This window comes from Mus pahari, chromosome 5, assembly GCF_900095145.1.
Source record: "Mus pahari chromosome 5, PAHARI_EIJ_v1.1, whole genome shotgun sequence".
Taxonomy (NCBI): Eukaryota; Metazoa; Chordata; class Mammalia; order Rodentia; family Muridae; genus Mus; species Mus pahari.
The window spans coordinates 157,873-179,894 of record NC_034594.1 but is presented as its reverse complement, the minus strand read 5'-3'; the positions used below and the strand labels follow the sequence as shown (position 1 = coordinate 179,894).

The window sequence follows — 22,022 nt, the reverse complement described above, 5'->3', positions numbered from 1 at the left end:
GAAAGCTGTATAGAGTGATAAGGTTGCTATGTAGAGTTGTCCCAGTGACTGGGAAAACAGATCTCAGCTAAGTACTTGTGCTTGAAAGATACCAGTGCTACACGCTATACTCTCTACTGCTGAGGTCTCTCTGGCCAGTTCGTTTTTTTTTTTTTTTTTTTTTTTTTTGTTGTTGTTGTTTGTTTTCTGTTTTCTGTTTTTTAACCAATATAATCTATATATTGACAAGTCTAAGAAAGAAGCATTTGAAAATTTTTCTTATTTTTTTTTTTTAGCATCGCCTCTGTGTTTGTAAACCGACTGCTTTGACAAAGTTTTGTTTCCTATAATGTGATAGTTTTCATTGTCCCCACAATGCAATAAACTTCGATCACTACCTGTACTCAGAAGAGTAGTGAAGCATGGATTTGGATCAAAGGAAATGTGGCATTTTAATGATCAGCTATTTTGAAGTAGTGGTGTGGTTGGGTTAAATGTTGCATGCTGTTCTGGATAAACTCTCTGTCTTTAATTAAATAGGTTCCTGTGCTTGATATCACAGAATGTTCTTGGATTTTCAGCCTCAGAAGTTTCACATTATGTGGCATGAGAATAGTTTCTAATTTGAAGGTCACTGAAAAGTAGCATTGCTTCAAGACTGCCTGCCTGACTCCCACTCTCTTTTGCTGCAACACGCCTGGGAAATTTCTTTCACCTTGAATTGCTTTCTAACTGATTTCCCTTCATTGTTTTTTTTTTTGTTTTTTTTTTTGTTTTTTTTTTTTTGGTTTGTTTGTTTGTTTGAAAATCCGTTTTATTGTATTTTTTTGTTTGTTTGTTTTGTTGTCCTTGAAGCTGTACCACACCCTTTGAAGCTTCTACTAAAGTGTTATTCTTTGTTTTCTCATTTGTGAGTTATATGAGATTACATGAATGTTACAGGTTTCGTAACTTTTAATGTTTGTACTTGCATTCATACACTGCACTTACCTTTTTTTTGCCATTTTCTTTATTGAAAATACCATATCTCCTACACAAATCAAAAAATGCCACTCACACTTATTTTCACTTACTATTGTCATAAGAGACTAGTAAAGTAGTACTTCTTGAATTCAAGAACAATAATTTTGAGTTACAAAATTGGCAAGAGACAGATTTATATCTTAAAAGATCAAGGTGTTTATAAAATAAATGCTCAAATGAAAAGGAGATCAGAGATATGAAATAAAAAGCAGGCAGGTGAATTTTCTTTAAGATTGAAGGGACTAGTGAGCCCACTCTGACAAACACTCTTCATACAAAAAAGGACATGGGCTCTTTGTCTTCTAGGCTATTGGCAAAAATTATATGACTCCTGACTCTAGTGACAGTCTATACAATGCCTTCTGATAATGGATTATATATGTTTGTCTGACAAAACACTAGTATCTAGCTGACTGATTTCTCCTTAGAGGCTCAGTGGTGTTTATTTAAGAATTATTTTGTTAGATTCATGTATATATAAATGAAAATTATTTTCCAAGGAAAATTATGAAGGGGATTGTAGAGGGAGATAGATGGAATGAATATGCAAAGAACTTCTTATAAATTAGCTTTAAATATGTATCATGCATAGTGTATGGTATTACAGTGTTATTGTTGCAAGTATACCACAAATGAAAGTGGAAATTGGAGTTTGGAGATTTATTCCTTTCCCACTCACAGCTAGATTTTTATAAAGTAAGATTACAAGTATAAGGCCAGCAAGATGGCACGGAAAATAAAGGCACTTGGCACCTAGCCTAAAGAACTAAATTCAACCTCCTGGTCCCATATGGCAGAGGTAGAGAAATAATTCTCTCCAGTTATCTCCTAATTTCCACACATGTGCTTTGGCATGCTGGTATCTAAACACACACATATGAATGTACACATAGATACATGCACCCTAAAACATATGTATGCACACATTTATATGCTCATGACACAGACACACACACATGTACACACACACACATACACACACACAAAGCACATGTCATCAATCAATTTGATATTGATATCAGTGTTGAAGGAGTCCCACTCCCTGCTGGCTAGCATGCATAATGAAAGAAAGAACTCTGTTAGTATGCTAACAGAAAAATATCAAAAATTTACCTAGATATTTCTTTTGTGAGATATTATAATGACCAGCATGCTATGCTATGCCCATTGTGTATAGTAGCACCAAAGTTATGGAAACATCATTTTGATTGTATTTATGGTTCATCTTATAGGAAGAAATGCCTCTATGGTATTTCAAATCTAACTAAGAACCATGGATGTGAGCCCACAGGCCACAGATGTGAATCTAGTATTATTATTTTACTAAAAAAACAGGGTATCTAATTGTCTTACAAGATCTGTATACTCATAGATTCATGCAGCTCTCAGACATCAGAGAATTTCTTTGTGTAATGGATGGTGGTTAACTCAGAAATGGTCCAAGTAAAAAGAATAAACAATTTTGGAAGGTTCAGCTACTACTGGGACAGCTATATCACAATCCTTTCTTACCCAAAGTGCAGAAACAATTGAAGATGAAAGCCATAAAAACCAGAGGTGGTGGAGGACTGGACAAAAATAACCTCTTCTGGATGGGGCAGGATAATGTATTCATGAATTCCTAGCAGGTGTAGTTACTTGTACATGACCTGTCCAGAATCAAGACAGTTAACAACCCACCATAGGAAGAGAAGGAACTCATGAACTCCTACACCTAGCTGAGGAGCTATTGACAATTTCTGGCTTCCAGGAAAGGAGAAGTCATTTTCTTTTTTAAAAAAAGAATGCTACCATTGAGAAATGGAACATGCTCCATTGGATGGCCCTGTCTTAGCGTTTTCATTGCTGTGAAGAGACACGATTACCAAGGCAACTCTTATAAAGGACAACATGTAATTGGGTTTAGCGTACAGGTTTAGAGATTCAGTCCATTATCATCAAGGCATGAAGCTTGGCAGCATCCAGACAGTCATGGTGCTGGAGACAGAGCTGAGAGTTTTACATCTTGTTCCAAAGGGACCCAGGAGAAGACTGCCTTTCAGACAGCAAGGAGAAGGGTCTGAAAGCCCACCCCCACAGTGGCACACATCCTTCAACAAGGCCACACCTACTCCAACAAGGCTACACCTCCTAATAATGCCACTCCTTGGGTCAAGCATATTAAATCTATCACAGACATAATGGCCATGTGTACATGGTCAGCATAAATTATACATAATGAGTTATTAAAACAAAGAAGACAAAAGTCATGAGGGATGATGAAATCAGGAGGGTGCCATCATAGACTTAAAATCTAGGACTCTCCTTGTTGGAGCAGAAGGTACAGGCACTAGTCCTATCAACAAGCCAGATGAATTGAGAGACAAATTCTTCCTTGGCAACAGTTAGATTCTGCACACTTGATCTTACAAGTTATGTCCTTTTTCTTAATTAATTTATTTATTCACTTTACATCCTGATCTCAGACATGCTTTTCCTCTCCTCCCAGTCCCACCCTCGCAAACTCTTCTCCCATTACCCACTCACTTTCTCCTCTGAGAAGGCCTCTAGGATTAGAACCCAGTCACTATTCTTATCAGGAAAATAGGATCTACACTGAATTTCATTTTTCTACTTCTCAGGATTTGCCACCGACTGGTTAGGTCACCGAACCAGTATGTCTAAAGATTCCAACAAGAAGCCTGACCACAGACAGTAGGCAACCTGTCCAGAGGACCTAAAAAGGCTTCTTTGTCAGGAACCACCTAGGATAGACCAAGGCTAGCAGGTGGCCTTCATGGAGGTGGCCCACCATCTTTACATGGCTAATGATGGGTGAGCTATGAGAAACATGGTTCCAAGAGACTGCATTTCTGGATTGCTTCATGCAGCTATTATGCCTTTGCTGTCACTATTATATAGCCTCAGGATTCCTGGACATTAGCCAGCTGTTTGAGCAAATTTCCTGCAGAGCTACATAAAGATTAACTTTCATGAATCATTACTGTTTAGATGAATTACTGATTTTACAGAATTCCTGATTTGATTCAAATAATCTTAAAATGAAAGTTTTAAGAAATGGTTTTAGTTATTTTGTTCAAAAGATGTAATAAAGCTAGAATCAAGTATATATTTTTTCAGTGAGTTTGTTTATATAGTGGATTACTTTGATGGATTTCCATACATTGGACCATCGCTGCATCCCTGGGATGAAACCTACTTGATCTTTGTGATGTGTTCTTGGTTTCAGTTTGCGAGAATTTTATTGAGTATTTTTGCATCGATTTTGATAAGGGAAATTGGTCTGACATTGTCCTTCTTTGTTGGGTCCTTATGTGATTTAGGTATCAGCTTAACTGTGGCTTCATAGAATGAGTTAGGTGGTGTTCCTTCTGTTTCTATTTTGTGGAATAATTTGAAGAATATTGATATTAGGTCTTCTTTGAAGGTCTGATAGAATTCTACACTAAACTCATCTGATCCTGGCCTTTTGTGGTTGGGAGACTTTTAATGACTGCTTTATTTCTTTAGGGGTTATTAAACTGTTTAGATCATTTATCTGATCCTGATTTAACTTTGGCACATGGTATCTGTCTGGAAAATTGTCCATTTCATTCGGATTTTCCAATTTGCTAAAGAATGGTCTTTTGTAGTAGGATCTGATGATTTTTTGAATTTTCTTGGTTCCCATTATGTCTCCCGTTTTCATTTCTGATTTTATTAATTTGGACACTGTCTCTCTGCCCTCTGGTAAATCTAGCTAAGAGTTTATCTGTCCTGTTGATTTTCTTAAAGAATCATCTCCTGGTTTAGTTGATTCTCTCTGTTTCAAAAGGAATTAGTGAGCTCTGAACCTCTTGCCTAGTCAGCAAGGGCCTCCTAGATGACCTGCCAGGGAAAGGATCTCTAGAAATAAATCCTTAGGTTTGTTAATTTGCCAAATTTTAGCACTTACATAAGCACAAACAACAAGAGAGTTATAGAGTAAGAGACCAACATTTATTTAAGCATAAAAAGTTAAGTTTTCAGCACTTTTGAAGCACAGAACACTAAGAGAGAGTTAAGTCTCTAGCATTTATTAAAGCACAGAGATTTATAAAGTAAAGATAAAGCCCAGTGAGTTATGAAGTAAAAATAAAGCACACAATCAAATAGCAATGGACTAGGTTCTGTTCAACATGATGAATTCCCCATGCTTTCTTCTTTCTCAGGTAGAAAATATTCTGTCTTGGGACTTGAATTCCCTTCTTTGACTTTGACTTAATTCCACAGTTGCCATTATTATGTTATTGTATGAAACACTTGTTATGCACAACATCACCAAGTCTGTAAGTTCCCCTATCTTTTTCCTTTGTCACCTGTGGTGAAAAGGTAGGATGGAAGTCTCAAACTAGTCCCATATAATCTTTATAAAATCTCGAGCCAGTCCCATATGGTCTTCATAAAATCTCAAACCAGCCCCATAAAATCTTCATAAAATCTCAAACCAGCACCATATAATCTTCATAAAATCTCAAACCAGCCCCATATAATCTTTATGAATCTTTACTATACTATCATATTTACTATTTGTATGGAACAAATAAATCATATTTTCCAGAGCAATGTACAATATTTTACAGTAGTGGTAACATTTCTGGATCACATTTGAAGTGCAAATGCTTAACCTCCATTTAAAACCTTCCAAATCAGAAATCAAATCTTGATTGAACAAGCCATCTTGGAAATTATTCTGTAGGTAAAAGTTAAGAACCACAGTTCAAGAGTTTTTTGTTTGTTGGTTTTCTGTGTTTTTTGTTGTTGTTATTGTTTTGTTTTTTAACCTGACCCTGTATTAGGAGACTTGATAGCTTCATTTTTTACAGAAGTATCAGCTTCTGGAAGCTGGGTTGACTCCCAGAAACCTTTTTTTACTCTATGTAAAATAAGCATGGACTTTCAGGTCCATAAAAAGGATGACATAAAGTTTGAAGTATGAAATGTGTGTTAAATAATTAACTAACTATTATTAAAATGTGTGGATGTCTTCCCTACAATCAATCATCAGTGAATAGGGAATTCCTGATTATGTTACATGTAAATGATTATATTTTAGAGTAGAAACAAATCACTTGGCCTCTGACCCTCCAGTTATTTTACCCCATGAAACATGAGAATTCAAATGATATCTCAGCTGTAACATCTTGAGAGACAACACTGAATTACAACAGTAACAGCTCCATTTGAATAGTTAGCTAAACTATACATACATACCCCATATATAAATACATACCTCATATATAATAAATACATACCTCATATATACATGAGGTCATGCAGCTGTGTTTTAACTGTCATTTTAAACAACTATTTGTTATTCAAATAGTCAGACAAAAACATTGATTACTGTGACATTTTATTAAAATTAACCTAATTAGGTTTTGCTTTCTTAAGGAAATTTACTAGGAATCATTTTATGACCATGTTCTGTGAAAAGTAGAGGGAATCACCCACACAGACAAGTAATTTTGGTTTTTGCAAGCTTCAGTAGTTAAAGGTGCTTTAAATAGAAGTGGACATTGTTTCCTGACTACAAAACCAACTGACTTTCAAAAGATCCATTGCCTCTTCTTGCCCAAGAAACTGTACCATGAAGTTTCATCTCTTTTTCTTTATTCTGCTCTTTGGGGCCACAATATTAACAGGTAACATGGAAGTATTTGTCTGGAGTACTTGCAGTCATGGAGTTGGGGACGCATCAGTTGCTGTTTGTTAAAATTATGATATACTCAATGAATGAGAATACTATTATACTGGATTTATTATGCTATTCTTAAGTCGCCCCTATAACAGAAAACAGTTACTAGGAGAAAACCTGGTAAGACAAAAATAAAATAAAGTTTAGGCAATGAAAATGTATTAATACTTCTTACTGAGGCTTATGCTTATGAATATTATTATGCATATGAAGGTTATAGTACATAGTGGGATTGGCTTCCACTGGGTTCTTACTCCAATATGTTAAAATCTAAAATGATTACAAAGTGTAAAATGAAAGTAAGTATCATCATCTCATACTTCATTGGGAAAAATTTTGTTGGGCATCATCCACAGCAAGGCTTAAATAAATCAGTATTAGAATATTTACTTCAGTTTCACTGTACTCTACAATAATAGACTATTAATGAAGTTCTTTTGGGCATTCTTTTCTCAAAATTACAAAGTTACCTTGGACAGGGCAAACCTAAGGGTGAAGGTGGCTTTGGTGGTCAAAGTGGAGGCAGAGGTGGCAGAAGCAGATTGGGCAGAAGAGGCCCGGGAGGCTTTGGAGGCAGAGTGGGCTTCCAAGGTGGGAGAGGAGGAGGGGGAAACTTCAAGCCACAAGAAAAGAAGACAAAGTTTGAATAATTCCTTCTATCCCATTCTTTACTTCTTCATTTTAAAGAAATGACTCTGGAGGTTTTTACTCTGTTACCTGTTCGATGACAGAGCCTTCTAAGGACATTCCAAAACAGAAAAGATCCAAAACTCTGAAAAAATTCTAATTTTAATATAATATTGCATACAACATATTTTTATTCCTTCTCCATTTCTTTTAGTAACTCATATAACTCATATGCCCACCATATCCACTAACGTTCCAACTGCCTTTTTGCATTATCCCATGCCATTTTATTACCACTGACTAATGTCATTAAAATTTCTATAGAAGGAGTTTCCATTTACATAACTGCTTCTTCTGCATTTTGTAGACACTAGAAATGGAATACTTTTTTGTAGCTCCATTTTTCATCATTTTCTGACAAATTGGAAATTTTTTTATCATCAACGGGCATTTTAAAAAACCCTACATATGCTATAAATATAGGACAACAAATTTTGTATTAAAGAGAACACATTGTCTTTTTTTCCTAATCCTTCCAAAACATTTCTGATAAATAAATAAATAAATAAAGAAAGAAAGAAAGAAAGAAAGAAAGAAAGAAAGAAAGAAATGTAAACAGAAGTTGTATGACAGAATCATTTTGAGAATCATTCTGTTCAAATTTATGTTGTATATTACTATAGATTCATATACAATTTAAAGAAATGCTTTACCATATTAAGATATTATATTATATTGTAGTATAATTCCAGTTTCATAATTCTAGACAAAAACATGCCAGTGTTCACCAAAGCAGAATATGAATATTGGTAGAAACTCCTCATGGTACCAACTACAAATTCTTCAATTGCTCTTTTTTTTTTCTTATTCAAAAGGAACCAAAACGTAATATTGGTAAACTTCCTTTTTCCAAAGAAATAAAATAAGCAGGTATTTCTGTTTTTATGTAGCCTATAAGCTCAAATTTTATTGAACTATAAACATGTATATATAATATGGAAATAAGTGTGTGCCAGTGGAAACATACACTGTAAGAAATTGACAGAGTGAATTTGGCCCCTGTGCAAATTTATGCATTATCAATACTAACAAATAAAATTTTGAAGAATGCCCTTTTGAACAACTATTATTTCAGAAGTGGTATGGTTACAACCAAAAACAAATGCAAATTCTAAACCATCATTTCTATCCTCCTTTTTCTCCCTTTCTCTTTTTCCCTCTCCTCTTTCACTTTGATAAATGCTTCTCTTATATATAGGTAATGCTTTTCCTCCCTTTCTCTTTTTCCCTCTCCTCTTTCCCTTTGATAAATGTTTCTGTTATATATAGGTAATGTATTTTGGGGAAATCACAAAATGTCCAGGAAACTTTTAAGCATTTGAATAATTTGTTTGACATTGCCTAATTCTAAATATTTTGAAAGATAAAGTTAAATTGCAATGAAAATGTTAGTAATAATTAACGAAGGCCCAGGATTCAGGTTGATCACTTATGACAGCAGAAACAGGTATTCTTAATTCCATTAACAGTGGCAGAAAGAAGGCCAGACAGTGTAAATTCCATCTTTCCATTGTCTTTAGGAACTGTTCATGAGCCTTCGCCACTCAGTCACTTCTGAACAACTATTAGTTCCAGTACATTTTCTGAGATATCCATCATATTAGGTGACAGCAACTTTACTTAAACTGTTCCCAGCATTTGAGAATGGTCAATTCTTTGTCTCTAGAATGATCTCCTTACGGCTATGTCATACACTGATTCCTAATTCTAGTTACCCTTTCCTTCTTGCAGCTAAAAAGAGTTATCCTGAGTATGGTAGCTTGGATTTGAGGAAAGAATGCAAAATGCGTAGAGGTCACTGTAAACTTCAGTGCTCTGAAAATGAAATTAGGATTTCTTTCTGCATAAGACCTGGAACTCACTGTTGCATCTAGAATTAAAGATGGAGGATGAAAAGGACACATTACTCAAGAAGAAGAATAAGTCTCATTAAGTCTTCCCAGCAGGACTTCCAAGATATGTGTGTCTCCATAAAGCAAAAATGATTAAATACCACTTAACTCTGAATCTTTCAGAAGTGATCCTGTCTCAAGCATTAATTGGAACGTTCAAAAATAAGCTTAGACAACATTGTGAAAGTTCCTCCAACGTACTCAAGATTTTCTGTCTTGAAGTAGTTGACATAATAATATGATGGGAACACCTAAGTAAAAAAAGGGAATGTCCCTTGAGATACAGTCTTCCAGTACATACACACTGTCAGTTTATTACCCCCTTGAAAATTTATAAGCTACTAGATTTTGAGATCAGACATTGATAACATGGATCATTTTCATGAGAGACAAAGTGCTTAAGAGAGATCAATCAAGATATGAGATTTAAAATAGGGAGAAAATTCACATCACCATTAGTGTCTAGTTGTGTTTATTATTTAGCAGAGGAAAATATGAATACAAAAGGATGAAGAGTGTTTCAGAAAGAAGAATGTAGACATAGTTATTTTGCATCAAAATATAAACTATGCACGGTAATTTAGTTCTGCTATTTACTTCTAAGTGCTGATATTACGTGAGGAGATACACATAAAGAAACAACACACATCTTCAAATATTGTGGAGATTCTGGTTACCCTCTGCTTAGCCTCAGGTTATTTTCTGCCTCTGAGAACATCAGTATTCTTCCATGTAAATCTACACAATAATTCCATATATTATTCATCCACAACTCCGAATTTTTATTATTTGCATAGCAGTACAATTTAGAAGTTTCTATCAATATCAAAAATCTTGTGAAACAGTCACTCGCCCAATAAAATACAATAGATTTAGGAAAATTAATTAAGGAGAAGGGAAATTTTAAAGACATACATATTTACTAGACTATAAATCAGAAAGTTAGAAAATAAATAACATTTTATTATGGCCTTCCTGTGAGTTCTGGATTCAAATTCAGACAAAATGCATGAGGAAATTTATAGTGAACATCATTTACAACATTGTGATACACATGGTAGTGATATATTTTCACCACAAAAATCGTGTGTGTATATGTGTGTATGTGTATGTGTGTGTATATGTGTGTGTGTGTGTATGAATTTTCAGCATTTTAATTCAATGAACACATGAGCCCCATTATGAAGTTGTAATTTTCTAAGCGTACATTGGAGCTTTTAATATATTTTCCTTTTTCAGTCTTTGATAAATTCAAGTAGTCTGATTATCTCATGTGTTCTCTTGCAACATACACACTTAAAAGTGTTTTATTGTACTCATTTACAGCAGCCTTTCTCTGCCTTGTCTCTCTTGGTCGTGTCATTTGGATAATTCTCTTTAGAAGAGCCACACTCTACATTGCATCTTAACTGCAGAAGCAGCTCAGGGTTTACCCACTAGATACTAATAGCACTTATTCCTTTAAAGGTAAAAATCAAAATGTTTACATGCCTTGATAAATATCTCCTCTAAGAACTAAAACACATGCAAATACACAGCATCCATTCTCACAGAAAATAAAATTTTAAATGAAGACGAAATAACCACTAACATTAACATCTGATCACTAATCACATTCTCTGTGTCTTATGAGAATAATTTTTCAAATCTTTATTATATCCATATATATTAGCTGGGAGTATATTGAGAAATTCAGTAAAAAGTACAAAATTTTCTGTGAATATATTAATCACATCAAGAAAGTTATTAAAAATTATGAATATGAAATGAATATTTAGGATTTTAACTAACCCATTATTTAGTCAATACTGCAAGTCCTCTATGAGAACAGAGAAATATAATATGCATTCAATATAAGGATACCAGAAATTAGCTTGGTAAGGTCTACGAAGAAGTTGAAGATTGTTAGGAATTCTTCAGCCAACAATCTACCTATCTCTATATTTAATGCAGGCTTCCCTAGCATGTCCGATTCTCTATCTACACTATAGTGTTCAACTGAGAAATGACATCCCTCTCAACTCTAAGCTGTCCTCCCTCAAGTGGTCACACAAAACACTGTCCTAGGTATTCAGTTTAAGACAAACAGGCTACAAACTTGAAGAAGATACATAAAAAAATTAGTATTTCATATTGAATCAGAATTAAAAACTGAAGAAGGTTGTCTGTGCTTGTTACCCTAGCATTGTGGGGTAGAGTCAGACAGAGTGTGTGAGATTTCTGGCAAGCCAGTTTAGCTGAAAGATAAGCTTCAGAATCAGTCAAAGTCTTTTTCAGAGAGTAAGGAGTCTACAGGGGAAGAATTCTGATGTACTTTAGCTCTGCATGCATATGCCATGTGTACACACCTACATACTCATGTGCATGCAACACACACACCCATACACAAACACACACACAAACACACACACACAGGTGAAATGAATTTGAGTGCATTCTTGGTATGTTAGAGGTAGCTAAAGTTCATTACTGATTGACAAAAAGAAGGACAAATTTCAGATTTCTTGCATGGGCTCTCACAGAATAAGTTTTGTTATTTCTTGAAACAATTGGGTCACTGGAAGAAAATCACTCAATACTGAATATGTGAACTTTGGAAGGTTAAAAGAGACTGTAGAAATGAGTATTTGGAGAAGATAGAAAACCACTGGCTGTGTTGAATATGGTGATATTTTGAAATGGGACGAGAGGAGACCAGCTAAGTTTCAGTCGATAGGTTAGAATTTCCTCAGAGTATGGAGGCTCTGTTAACTGAGAGCGGTAGAATGTCCAGATATAGATGTTGGCAGCTAACTTCACATGATGCAAAAACCTTAGGATGTCTATTAAGAATGTTCAGTTTGGTGACTGAGGGGAGAAAATGGGAACTATCTAGGAGTGGAGAGGGCAAAGAATTTGGAATTATAAACTAGATGAAATGCTGTGATGGAATTTTCACAAGAATCAAAAGTTGGTTAGACCTGACCTCCATTGTTGCTTCATGTTACCACATATACACAAATAACTTTACAATGTTTCTGACTCAAAATTTCATTTGAAAATCCAGTCACTTTATGTGATTTTACTTGACAAGACTAAATGTTCTCAAATCTCTTCAGAATGGACTATTTCTTCAAATATTTCATGTTTTTTTTCTACCAAACTTCTTGTCAACTAACCTAGACTTAGCGTCCACTTTACAATTCTTATGCAGCTTCTCAGTTGCATTTGCCGATATTTATTTTCTGGCCTTGTCACAAACAAGATCCAGTACAACTTAATTATTATTAAAAGTATATGAGTTAAAAGAAAGAATGCTCTACAGGAAAAAAAAAGTGGTGAAAAAAGTTAAAAGATTAATTTAACCTGACAAATAAATCTTCTATACTGAGAAAAATGAATAATTGAATTTGTGAACTATGGATTTAAATATATGTGTGTAATTTCATCCCATGTGATTGCATCAAATGACTTGAAATAAGATTATCAACCACATTTCACAGTTCAGGAAATAAACATACATCGTATTTATGTTTGTGTGACATAGGAAATTACAAGTAGAGAGCTACTGAAAAACTATGGGTAGTTTTCATTAAATACAAAAATTATGTTCCTGTGTCTATTATATTGACACCAAGTCACTTTTACACATACATTTAAGCAACTTAATGCATTATAAAATAAATCCAGGATTGAAGAATACAGAATATATACAGTCTCCTAAGTCATCACAATTAGAATTTGTGATTATACCATAGTGAAGACAATGTGTTTTAAAGCTGTCTCTGTACTTTCATTGTAAGTCTTAAACACTGAAAAAGAATGCTTCATTTAAGGTTACATTTTACTGTGAATCCAAAAGCAAAGTAAGGTCATTCACATTTGAAGTACTCTATTTTGAATTCTTAGTAAGTTTTATACTACAAGAATTGCTTACATACTTTATTGCATGCCTTTTCAAATTGACAATAATGTTCATTCAATAAGAGTTGATATCGCAGGAAATAGACTGTGTAGAAATATAGTCCACCACTATTTTATTTTGAGAGATCATGTCCTATCCAGTGTTGAACTTGTCAATGGAATTTCTTCTGTCTTAGTGTCAACATATATACTTCATGAGCACATGGTTTTTCAAATTTACCTCTACACATTTTCAGTTCTGCCTGTGTTCTCCCAGAGTATCATGAGACTAAAAGAAGAGTCATTAACAGAAAGGTGATGTGCTAGACAGTAAAAATATATACTAATGTATACACATACACACACGCACACACACATACACACACACACACACACACACACACACACATATATATATATATATATATATATATATATATATATATATATAGAGAGAGAGAGAGAGAGAGAGAGAGAGAGAGAGAGAGATGATAGATAATTGATAGATGCATGGATAGATGATATATAGATAGACAGAAAGATAAGATAACACTTATCTTGATACAATGAAGAAGTCAATTACTAAAGAACTAGGAAAACTATGATTAAGTCTGGTGTACTGAGTTTTTAACTCTTGATTGCCTACCTACAAGGTTTTCCTATGAAGGTCCAGTCAGGACTCTGGCACACAATGGTTACCCTGTCTTTTGACCATATTTATGGCCAAGACTTTAAGAAATTTCTTGAAATATATATTCCTGGTGTAGGAGCAAATGATAATTTGAGGTTTTCCTTTTTCATCAAAATTATTTATCACCAATTCTCTTTCTCTAGTACTTTACAAGATGTACTGCAGCATGAGTGAGCAAAGGCATGCTGTGTTTCCTTCTACCCAACACCTGTTTTGATGTTAGTGTGATATGTCTACTGATTCCAGTCACATCTCAGGAACTCTCTTACCTTTAGGGATTATGTTTGGATAGCACCATACAGTTTTTACATGCATATTAACTGATGAGTATTCATAAGAATATTAAGGAATGTCATTCCTATCCAAAATATATGGGTGGTAAATTTTCACTCATGGTGCTATATAATAAACATTTAAAACTGTAAGAAAAAAGGGGTCAGTAGAAATGACTCACTGACTAAAGTGTTTAATGTTCAAGTGTAAGGACCAGAATTTGGATACTCAGCACCAAATAAAAACCAGAAATGTTTGGTGGCCCACTTATAGTCCCAGATCTTGGGATAAAACAGCAGTGTTTCTCTACCATAATGTAGCTTGATAAAATAGTCAATGGATAGGTATGCTCTGGGTTCAGTGTGAGGTTTTCTCCCAATAATGGAGGGAGAAAAAGCATCTGACTTTACCCTTGATCTTCTGCACACATGCACACACTTGTGTGTGAACCCACATAAACATGTACACAGACTCTGTCAGCATGTCTTGTATGACCACAATCCTGCTATTACTTGATTACATAGGTGAAGTGTCAAAAATCAGAACAAATCTAATTATCATTGTCTTAGTCAGGGTTTATATTCCTGCACAAACATCATGACCAAGGAACAAGTTGGGAAGGAAAGGGTTTATTCTGCTTACATTTCCATACTGCCGTTGATCACCAAAGGATGCAGGACTGGAACTCAAGCAGCTCAGAAAGCAGGAGCTGAGGCAGAAGCCATGGAGGGGTGTTCTTTACTGGCTTGCTTCTCCTGGCTTGCTCAGTCTGCTTTCTTATAGAATCCAAGACTACCAGAAAAGAGATGGTCCCACCCACAAGGGGCCTCTCCCCCCTTGATCACTAATTGAGGAAATGCCCTACAGCTGGATTTCATGTGGGTATTTCCCCAACTAAAGCTCCTTTCTCTGTGATAACTCCAGTTTGTGTCAAGTTGACACAAAGCTGGCCAGTACAATCATATAAAGGTTTAGATTTAGACTACATGAATGTAAGTAATATAACAAACATTTTATAAAATATATACAATTAATTATTAGCATATTTTCTTTGTTAAGTATTACTGATGAATGATTGGAGAAAAATAATTTGTTTCTAGTTGAAAGAAATTTTCACTAAAATATAATCTCTGCTCTACATACATATGTACATGTACCAACAATTAATGAGATTAAAAAGAAGCCATAAATGTAAGAAAGAGAAAGAAGTATGGGGAGAGTTTTGGAGAAGGGAAAAGGTACAGGGAAGTGATGTAATTATATTATAACCTTAAAAATTAAAAAGTAATTAAAAATAAAGGAATCTCTAGAATGAACAGCAAAATCTTTTGGTAAAGATATGAAAGACAATGCACTGTCCTTTAAAAATGGTGAAAAGTAATCTTTACAGAAAAGTATAAATAATATTTTAATAAGTGTACAAATTGGTTTAGTAAATGGAGAATAAAAAAGATACATCTAAGAGCTCAGGTGCTGCTGACCTTCAAGTTTAGCATTGGCATTGAGCAAGCAAAATGCTTGCAGATTCATCCATTCTCCAAATGACTGCTGAAAGTAATAAACAGTTGCTCCTCCCCCTCTTCTTTGACCCCATTATTTACATATATTTTCTTTCAAATTATTAATATATTGATAACTTGATATATAATGTGTGTATGTTTAGGCATAGATATCAAAGAAGAAATTTATTTTGTTATTTTTATTAGTATTTATTAATTATCTATAGCAATGGGTTCTATTGGGACATTATTGTGCATGTATAAAATGTTCCTTGACCATATTCACCCCTTACTTCCTCTTTTGTCTCCCACCTGTTGGTCTTTCTCTTTCCAGAGAGTTTCCTTCCATCTTTCATGTCTCTCTCTTTCTTGATTGCAGCCAGAAGTCATATTGACATCAAGAATAGAATAGAGAGATGTGAAAAAGTACGAGGAATGTGTAAGACCTTCTGTGATATTGATGAGTATGATTATGGATACTGTATCAGATGGAGGAACCAGTGCTGCATTTAAACCGCCACACAGAAGTACTACTTACTGTCCATTCTAGAAAAGAAGTGCACTGAAGCCCAGCTCAAATGTTCACCAGTAAGTTTGAGAACTGAGAAGTAAACGGTTGCATAGCCTCAGTGGAATATATATTTTCCTGCATCTTTTGAAGAATAGCTACATTGTTTTGAGTATTTTCTACTGCAATAAAAGTGCTGTGAACATTTTCATCAAGACTTTGTGTGAATATATGTGTTTATTTCTAATTTTTTTCTGTCCCCTTATCTGACATGATCCCTGAGCCTTGGAGGGATGGGGTGTGATATAGATGCTCCGTTTAGCATTCCTCAGATTTTAGCATTCCTCAGATTTTAGCATTCCTCAGCATTATTCTGTGTTCCTTAATCAGTTGTGGGTCTGTGTTAATCTCCTCTACTGCAGAACAAAGTTTCTCTGATGGGAGTTGATTGATGTGCTTATCTGGGGTCACATGACTCACCATTTTTTATTTTTTATTTATTTATTTTTTAAAGTTTTTTACTAGACATTTTCTTAATTTACATTTCAAATGCTATCCCGATAGTTCCCTATACCCTCTCCCCGCCCTGCACCCCTACCCACCCAATCCCACTTCTTGGCCCTGGACTTCCCCTGTACTGGGGCATATAAAGTTTGCAAAACCTAGGGGCCTCTCTTCCCAATGATGGCCGACTAGGCAATGAGGTATGTGGTAAATATACATGTAATTTTTAAAAAATAAAGCTCTGATCTGTTTTCTACACTTACTTTATCTCTATTACTGCCTGTCTGTTTGTCTCTGTGTCTCTCATCTCTGTTTTTGTCTCTCTCTGTCTCTGTCTCTCTCTGTCTCTCTCTGTCTCTCTGTTGCTCTCTGTCTCTGTCTCTCTGTCTCTCTGTCTCTCTCTCTGTCTCTCTCTGTCTCTCTCTGTCTGTCTCTGTCTCTGTCTGTCTCTCTCTCTCTCTCTCTCTCTCTCTCTCTCTCTGTGTGTGTGTGTGTGTGTGTGTGTGTGTGTGTGTGTGTGTGTGTGTGTATTGTGTCCATATCCACCTACCATGGGACACACATGAAGGTCCCAAGGATCAACTCAAGTCATCATGCTTAGTGGCTGAACCTTCTGGTCAGTCCTGTTTTACAGTTTAATATTTTACAATTCCTTGCTATTAGGAGGAGCTCAGGGAATCACTCCCAAGAGGGAGCAGAAGGACTATAGAAGCCAGAAGAGTCAAGGACACCACAAAAGCTGGGCTCACACAATCAACTATCCTGGTTCATAGGTGCTCACAGAGACTGAAGCTACAAGGAATGTCCACTGGTCTCTCCTAAATACTCTACATATACGTTATAGTTGTATAATTTGGTGTCCTTGTGAAACACTTTACAATGGGAATGGAGACTATCTTTGACTTTTTTTGCCTGATTTTAGAATTCTTTATCTGTTACTGAGTTGCTTCATCAGACTTTGATACAAGGTTTTGTTCCTAGACCTAATTTAAATTGTTATGCCATATTTGATTGCTGTCCAAAATTAGAGAGGCCTGTTCTCTTCTAAAGAGAAATGGAGGAGAGGTGGGTGTGAGGCAGATGGGAGGTATGGAGAGGGTCTGGGACAAGAGGAAGGAGAAGAATCCACAGAATGGCTGTGATATCTATGGGGAAAAATAATGGATAAATAATAAATAGGTAGCTAGGTAAAAGTATAGAGTCATAATTCATTTTCTAGTGAATTTAAATTCAGTTCTTCCTTATTTTTACATGTTCTAGGAGGTATGATGCTGACATTTCATTTGAAGGGCAATAAGTAGTTATATTGAACATTCTAAAGTGCTTCCTCAGCAAACACCTTTTAGGAAGTACCATCTTACTCTTTGCACATTATAAATTCAGAATTTGTTTTAAATTCCATTTTGAAATCTTTCCATTGTCTATATGAAAAATTTTGTTCTCTCATCCCCATTACAAGATAGACAACAAAAAATATATTCACTGACTTTCACCTTTATTCTGCCTCAATTGTTCTATTCCCTTAAATGTACACCTTCTGAGAGGCAGCCTATTGTTTGAATGATACAAGAAGTTTTAAAACATGATTTGATTGTGTTTTCTATAATAACCTATTAATTTTTGATAAATGAATATTAACATCTCTGATTTTAACTTCACATTATTTCTTTTATAGTTCTGTTGTATTTTTCTTCATATATTTTGAATCACTGTACAAAGATGAATAAATAGGCAGAATTTTCCCCTCCTTATTTTGAATGTGTTTAATGAAAATGGAATTATGTACCTTTGCTCCTTCTTTGCCTCCTCTCAACCCTGCTCATGAACCCTCCCCAACACCTTCCCATGCTCATACATTCAAGTTCACAGCCTCATAGTCTTTGATTACATTTGAAACATACATATCAATATATGTATTCACAAATGAACATAAACACAAACTGCTGGGTACAATTTGTCATCTGTATTAATACACTTTCGAGGATGACCACTCTTTATTCAGTTCCTCTTAATAACTCTTTTAATGTTATAAAATACCACTTTAAATTGTTAATAGTATTTTGTGTTTGAAATTTTCTTTTATAACTTAAAATGATGCCTTCCAACTTCTTTTAACTAATTCTTAAGTTGTATCATTTTCCATTGACTTACATAAGATTTATCTTTGTTTTAGAAGTTGTAACAGGATTCTCATATCTAGCTGACTGTTTTTATCATGAATTAAACTCATTTCATGTCTTAATGGATTATGTACTTTAAATAAATTTATTTTGTTTCTTTGATTGAATCATGAGATATATACAACACATTTACATTGTCTTTCTTCAGAGAACGTTCTGGTGTTTGATGATGCCATTTTTTAATCTTGGCTTTATTTTTCCATTTCTCACTTCCCAACAGTTGTGCTGTCACAGATTTTAATCATATAGAGTGACTTTTCTCTACATTTCAATTTTATTTAAAGTACATTCTCATATTTTTGCAGTATTGAAGATCATACCCAGGACCCCAAATATACTAGAAGAGCACAAAACCACACACACACACACACACACACACACACACACACACACTCATGCCAGTGTTTGTTTCTTTTCTTTTCCTTTTTTCTTCTCTTTTGGAACATGTGTCCTTACTGGTTCTAGTTCTATAGGTGGCTAAAATAAGAAAAATGGGAAAGGACCTTATCTTAAAATTACATAGATTTTCATGTTAATAAGATCATTTGTCATGTAAGTGTTATTGCATGTCTACAAAAAATGCACAATTTTTTTTATTTCAATGGAAATAAGGGTTACACCAAAGTCCATGTTCCATGTGCTAACAATATGAAGAAGTTTGCAGAGCAACAGAACAAGGTCATAGTTAATTTTTAAATGTAACAGCACAAATATTTCAGGAGGCAAAGCAGGGCATCATATGCAACAGGCTTCCCCATACTATTTGATGCCACTCTTTTTGGATTGGGGAAACTAGGTGCTAACTTAATACATTTCAGAACTTTTCACCTGGGAGTCACAATGATGCTAGATCAGACACAGCAGTGGGAAATGTATGGCAAATAATGGGGCTAATGACCGTCTTTCTAAAAATTATGAAATAGAATTATGTTTTCAGGTCACTGCTAAACTTATGATATTATATTAAAACATTTACACCAAAGGTCCTAGATTTCTCAATTTAAAATATTCTATAACATTTTTAACAATATTCCCACACTAGGTAAGGGGGAACCTGTGAGAATTCCAACAAGGAACTTACAGGTATGTCTTTTAATCTTGGAGTTTTCACTTCATAATAATTGTGTTAAGACTTCCTGCAAGCCCATAATTTAAGATACCTACAATAACATGGCAGACATTTTAAAAGTTTTAGAGGAACAGTGATATAAAAGGGTGATTCCCGCTTTAAATGTCTACTCAACTTTAAATTTTGATTAGAACACTAGATTACATTATTTATCTGAATGTATCATTTCTATAGCTTGTTTATGATATGAGTGCTCATCGAATTGAAATGACAGGAAAATGAGAATTAAAAGATACAGGAAAGAGTTTATATTTCAGATACCTGCAATGGGATTTTCTGCATTAAAACTTTGTTTCCTTTATCTCTGCCTACAAGTAAATAATATGGAAAGGAAGGTAATCTTAAGAAATTATGTAAAATAATACAAACATGGGAAAGGCAGGTTTCCATAACATGTAAAAGATGTGAACCTTGCTTTTTCTAGTTTGAGACAGGATTTCAATGTGTAACAGCCCTATCTATCCTGGAACTAATTTTTTAGACCAGGCTGGCCTCAAACTCTTAGAGATCTGCTTCCTCTGCCTCCCTCTAGTTCTTTTCTTACCTGTAAAACAAAAAGACAGAGTAGATGACTACTTCTACTTAAAATCACTTCATTAGGCCTGTTGGGGATTGGTTCTAATGATTTGTCTTAATTCAGCTCCCAAAATCACACAGAAATATACTTGTTCAGATGCCATACCCACTCCAGTAGTAAAACACATGACAGGCCCAAAAGCTTGGACACAGTTCCCGAGGTGAAAAGTTCACAGAAATTTAGTCTCCTGTAACTGTGGCATCCTGTAAAATGAATGCTCCAGTTCTGTTCCCCTGTTAGTTGGGTGTATGGATCTGTGTGTTTTCCTTCAATATTGTTTTATTATAAGTGCCTCTAAGGATAGTTTTGTTATATAGCTACGTTAGATTAGCCTCCACCAGTGTTCCAATGTCCTAGACATTCCTTGAGCTGACCCGCAGCTTGGAATTCAGTAAGAACATTGCCTATTCAGTAACATTCAAAATTACCTCTAATAGAGACAATGAAAGTAATCAGGCATTACAATTTACTTAAATAGAGCTAGAAATCTCAGGGCTAGTCTACATAGTAATTACTTAGAACAACATCATTGGGAAGAGAGGCGCCTTGGTCTTGCAAACTTTATATGCCCTATAGAGGGGAAAGCCAGGGCCAAGAAGTGGGAGTGGGTGGGTAGAGGAGAAGGGTAGGGGGAGGGTATAGGGGACATTCAGGATAGCATTTGAAATGTAAATGAAGAAAACATCTAATAAAATATTTTTTTTTAAAAAAGAGTCACTCCCATACACAGGAATTTACAATGGCCTAGGAAGAAGGTGGGTTGTGGTTTTAGGCAGAACTGAAGTATTATTCATGAAAGAGTGAAAGGGTTAGTAAAATGGAATTCCCCTGGTGCATGTTTTTCACTAGGCCCAGAGGAATAGCATAATCAGGTATTTACTAAAGGACCCCTGGTGTGGGTTAATCAATAGACTAACATTGCATCAGACCACTCACCAGGCTCCTATGTTTAGCTGATTTTAATTAAGGGTTGTTCCTATTCTCAGTTGTAAACACCGCCTGGCTCCCCTTAGCTTTTTGTGTATGCATTTTCTTTGTTTTGTGTATAGAACCAATGTACCTTGGTGGATCTATTTACCTAGCTTTCTTGCTTTTATTCTGTATTAAAAGTCTGGTGCTTGCTTGGAAAAATTACATTCAGATCCCACACTCCCTTATGTCCCTGTCTGTTTGTCTACCCATTTCTCCCCGACTCCTGCCCACCTGTAACTGGAACCCTGATTTCTCCCATGTATTGAGGGGGTCCGACTAAGGCCAATATGTGGCATTCAGACACTGAGGGTTTTTGATTGGTCAATAAAGTTACTAACATCCAGTTGCTGGAAAGGTAGATGGAGGCAGGACATTTAGATTTCCCAGACAAGGGACGAAGGGAAGATGAAGGAGGAGAATCACCATGAAAGGTAAGCAGATAGGTCAAACTTAAGAGCTGCAGGAGAGAACTCATCCAGCCATGTAAGAGTCAGGGAAGCAGCCCCATGG

General features: G+C 35.1%; 1 protein-coding gene across 1 annotated transcript; it reads left to right on the top strand.

The window, feature by feature from the left end:
* The first annotated feature begins 6,558 nt into the window (after positions 1-6,558).
* On the top strand, positions 6,559-16,365 carry Defb110 (defensin beta 110). The gene is made up of 2 exons (XM_021199317.1): positions 6,559-6,665; positions 16,022-16,365. The coding sequence occupies exons 1-2, from the start codon at positions 6,611-6,613 to the stop codon at positions 16,153-16,155; spliced, it is 189 nt and encodes a 62-aa protein (XP_021054976.1). The 5' UTR covers positions 6,559-6,610; the 3' UTR covers positions 16,156-16,365.
* Positions 16,366-22,022: the final 5,657 nt, after the last annotated feature.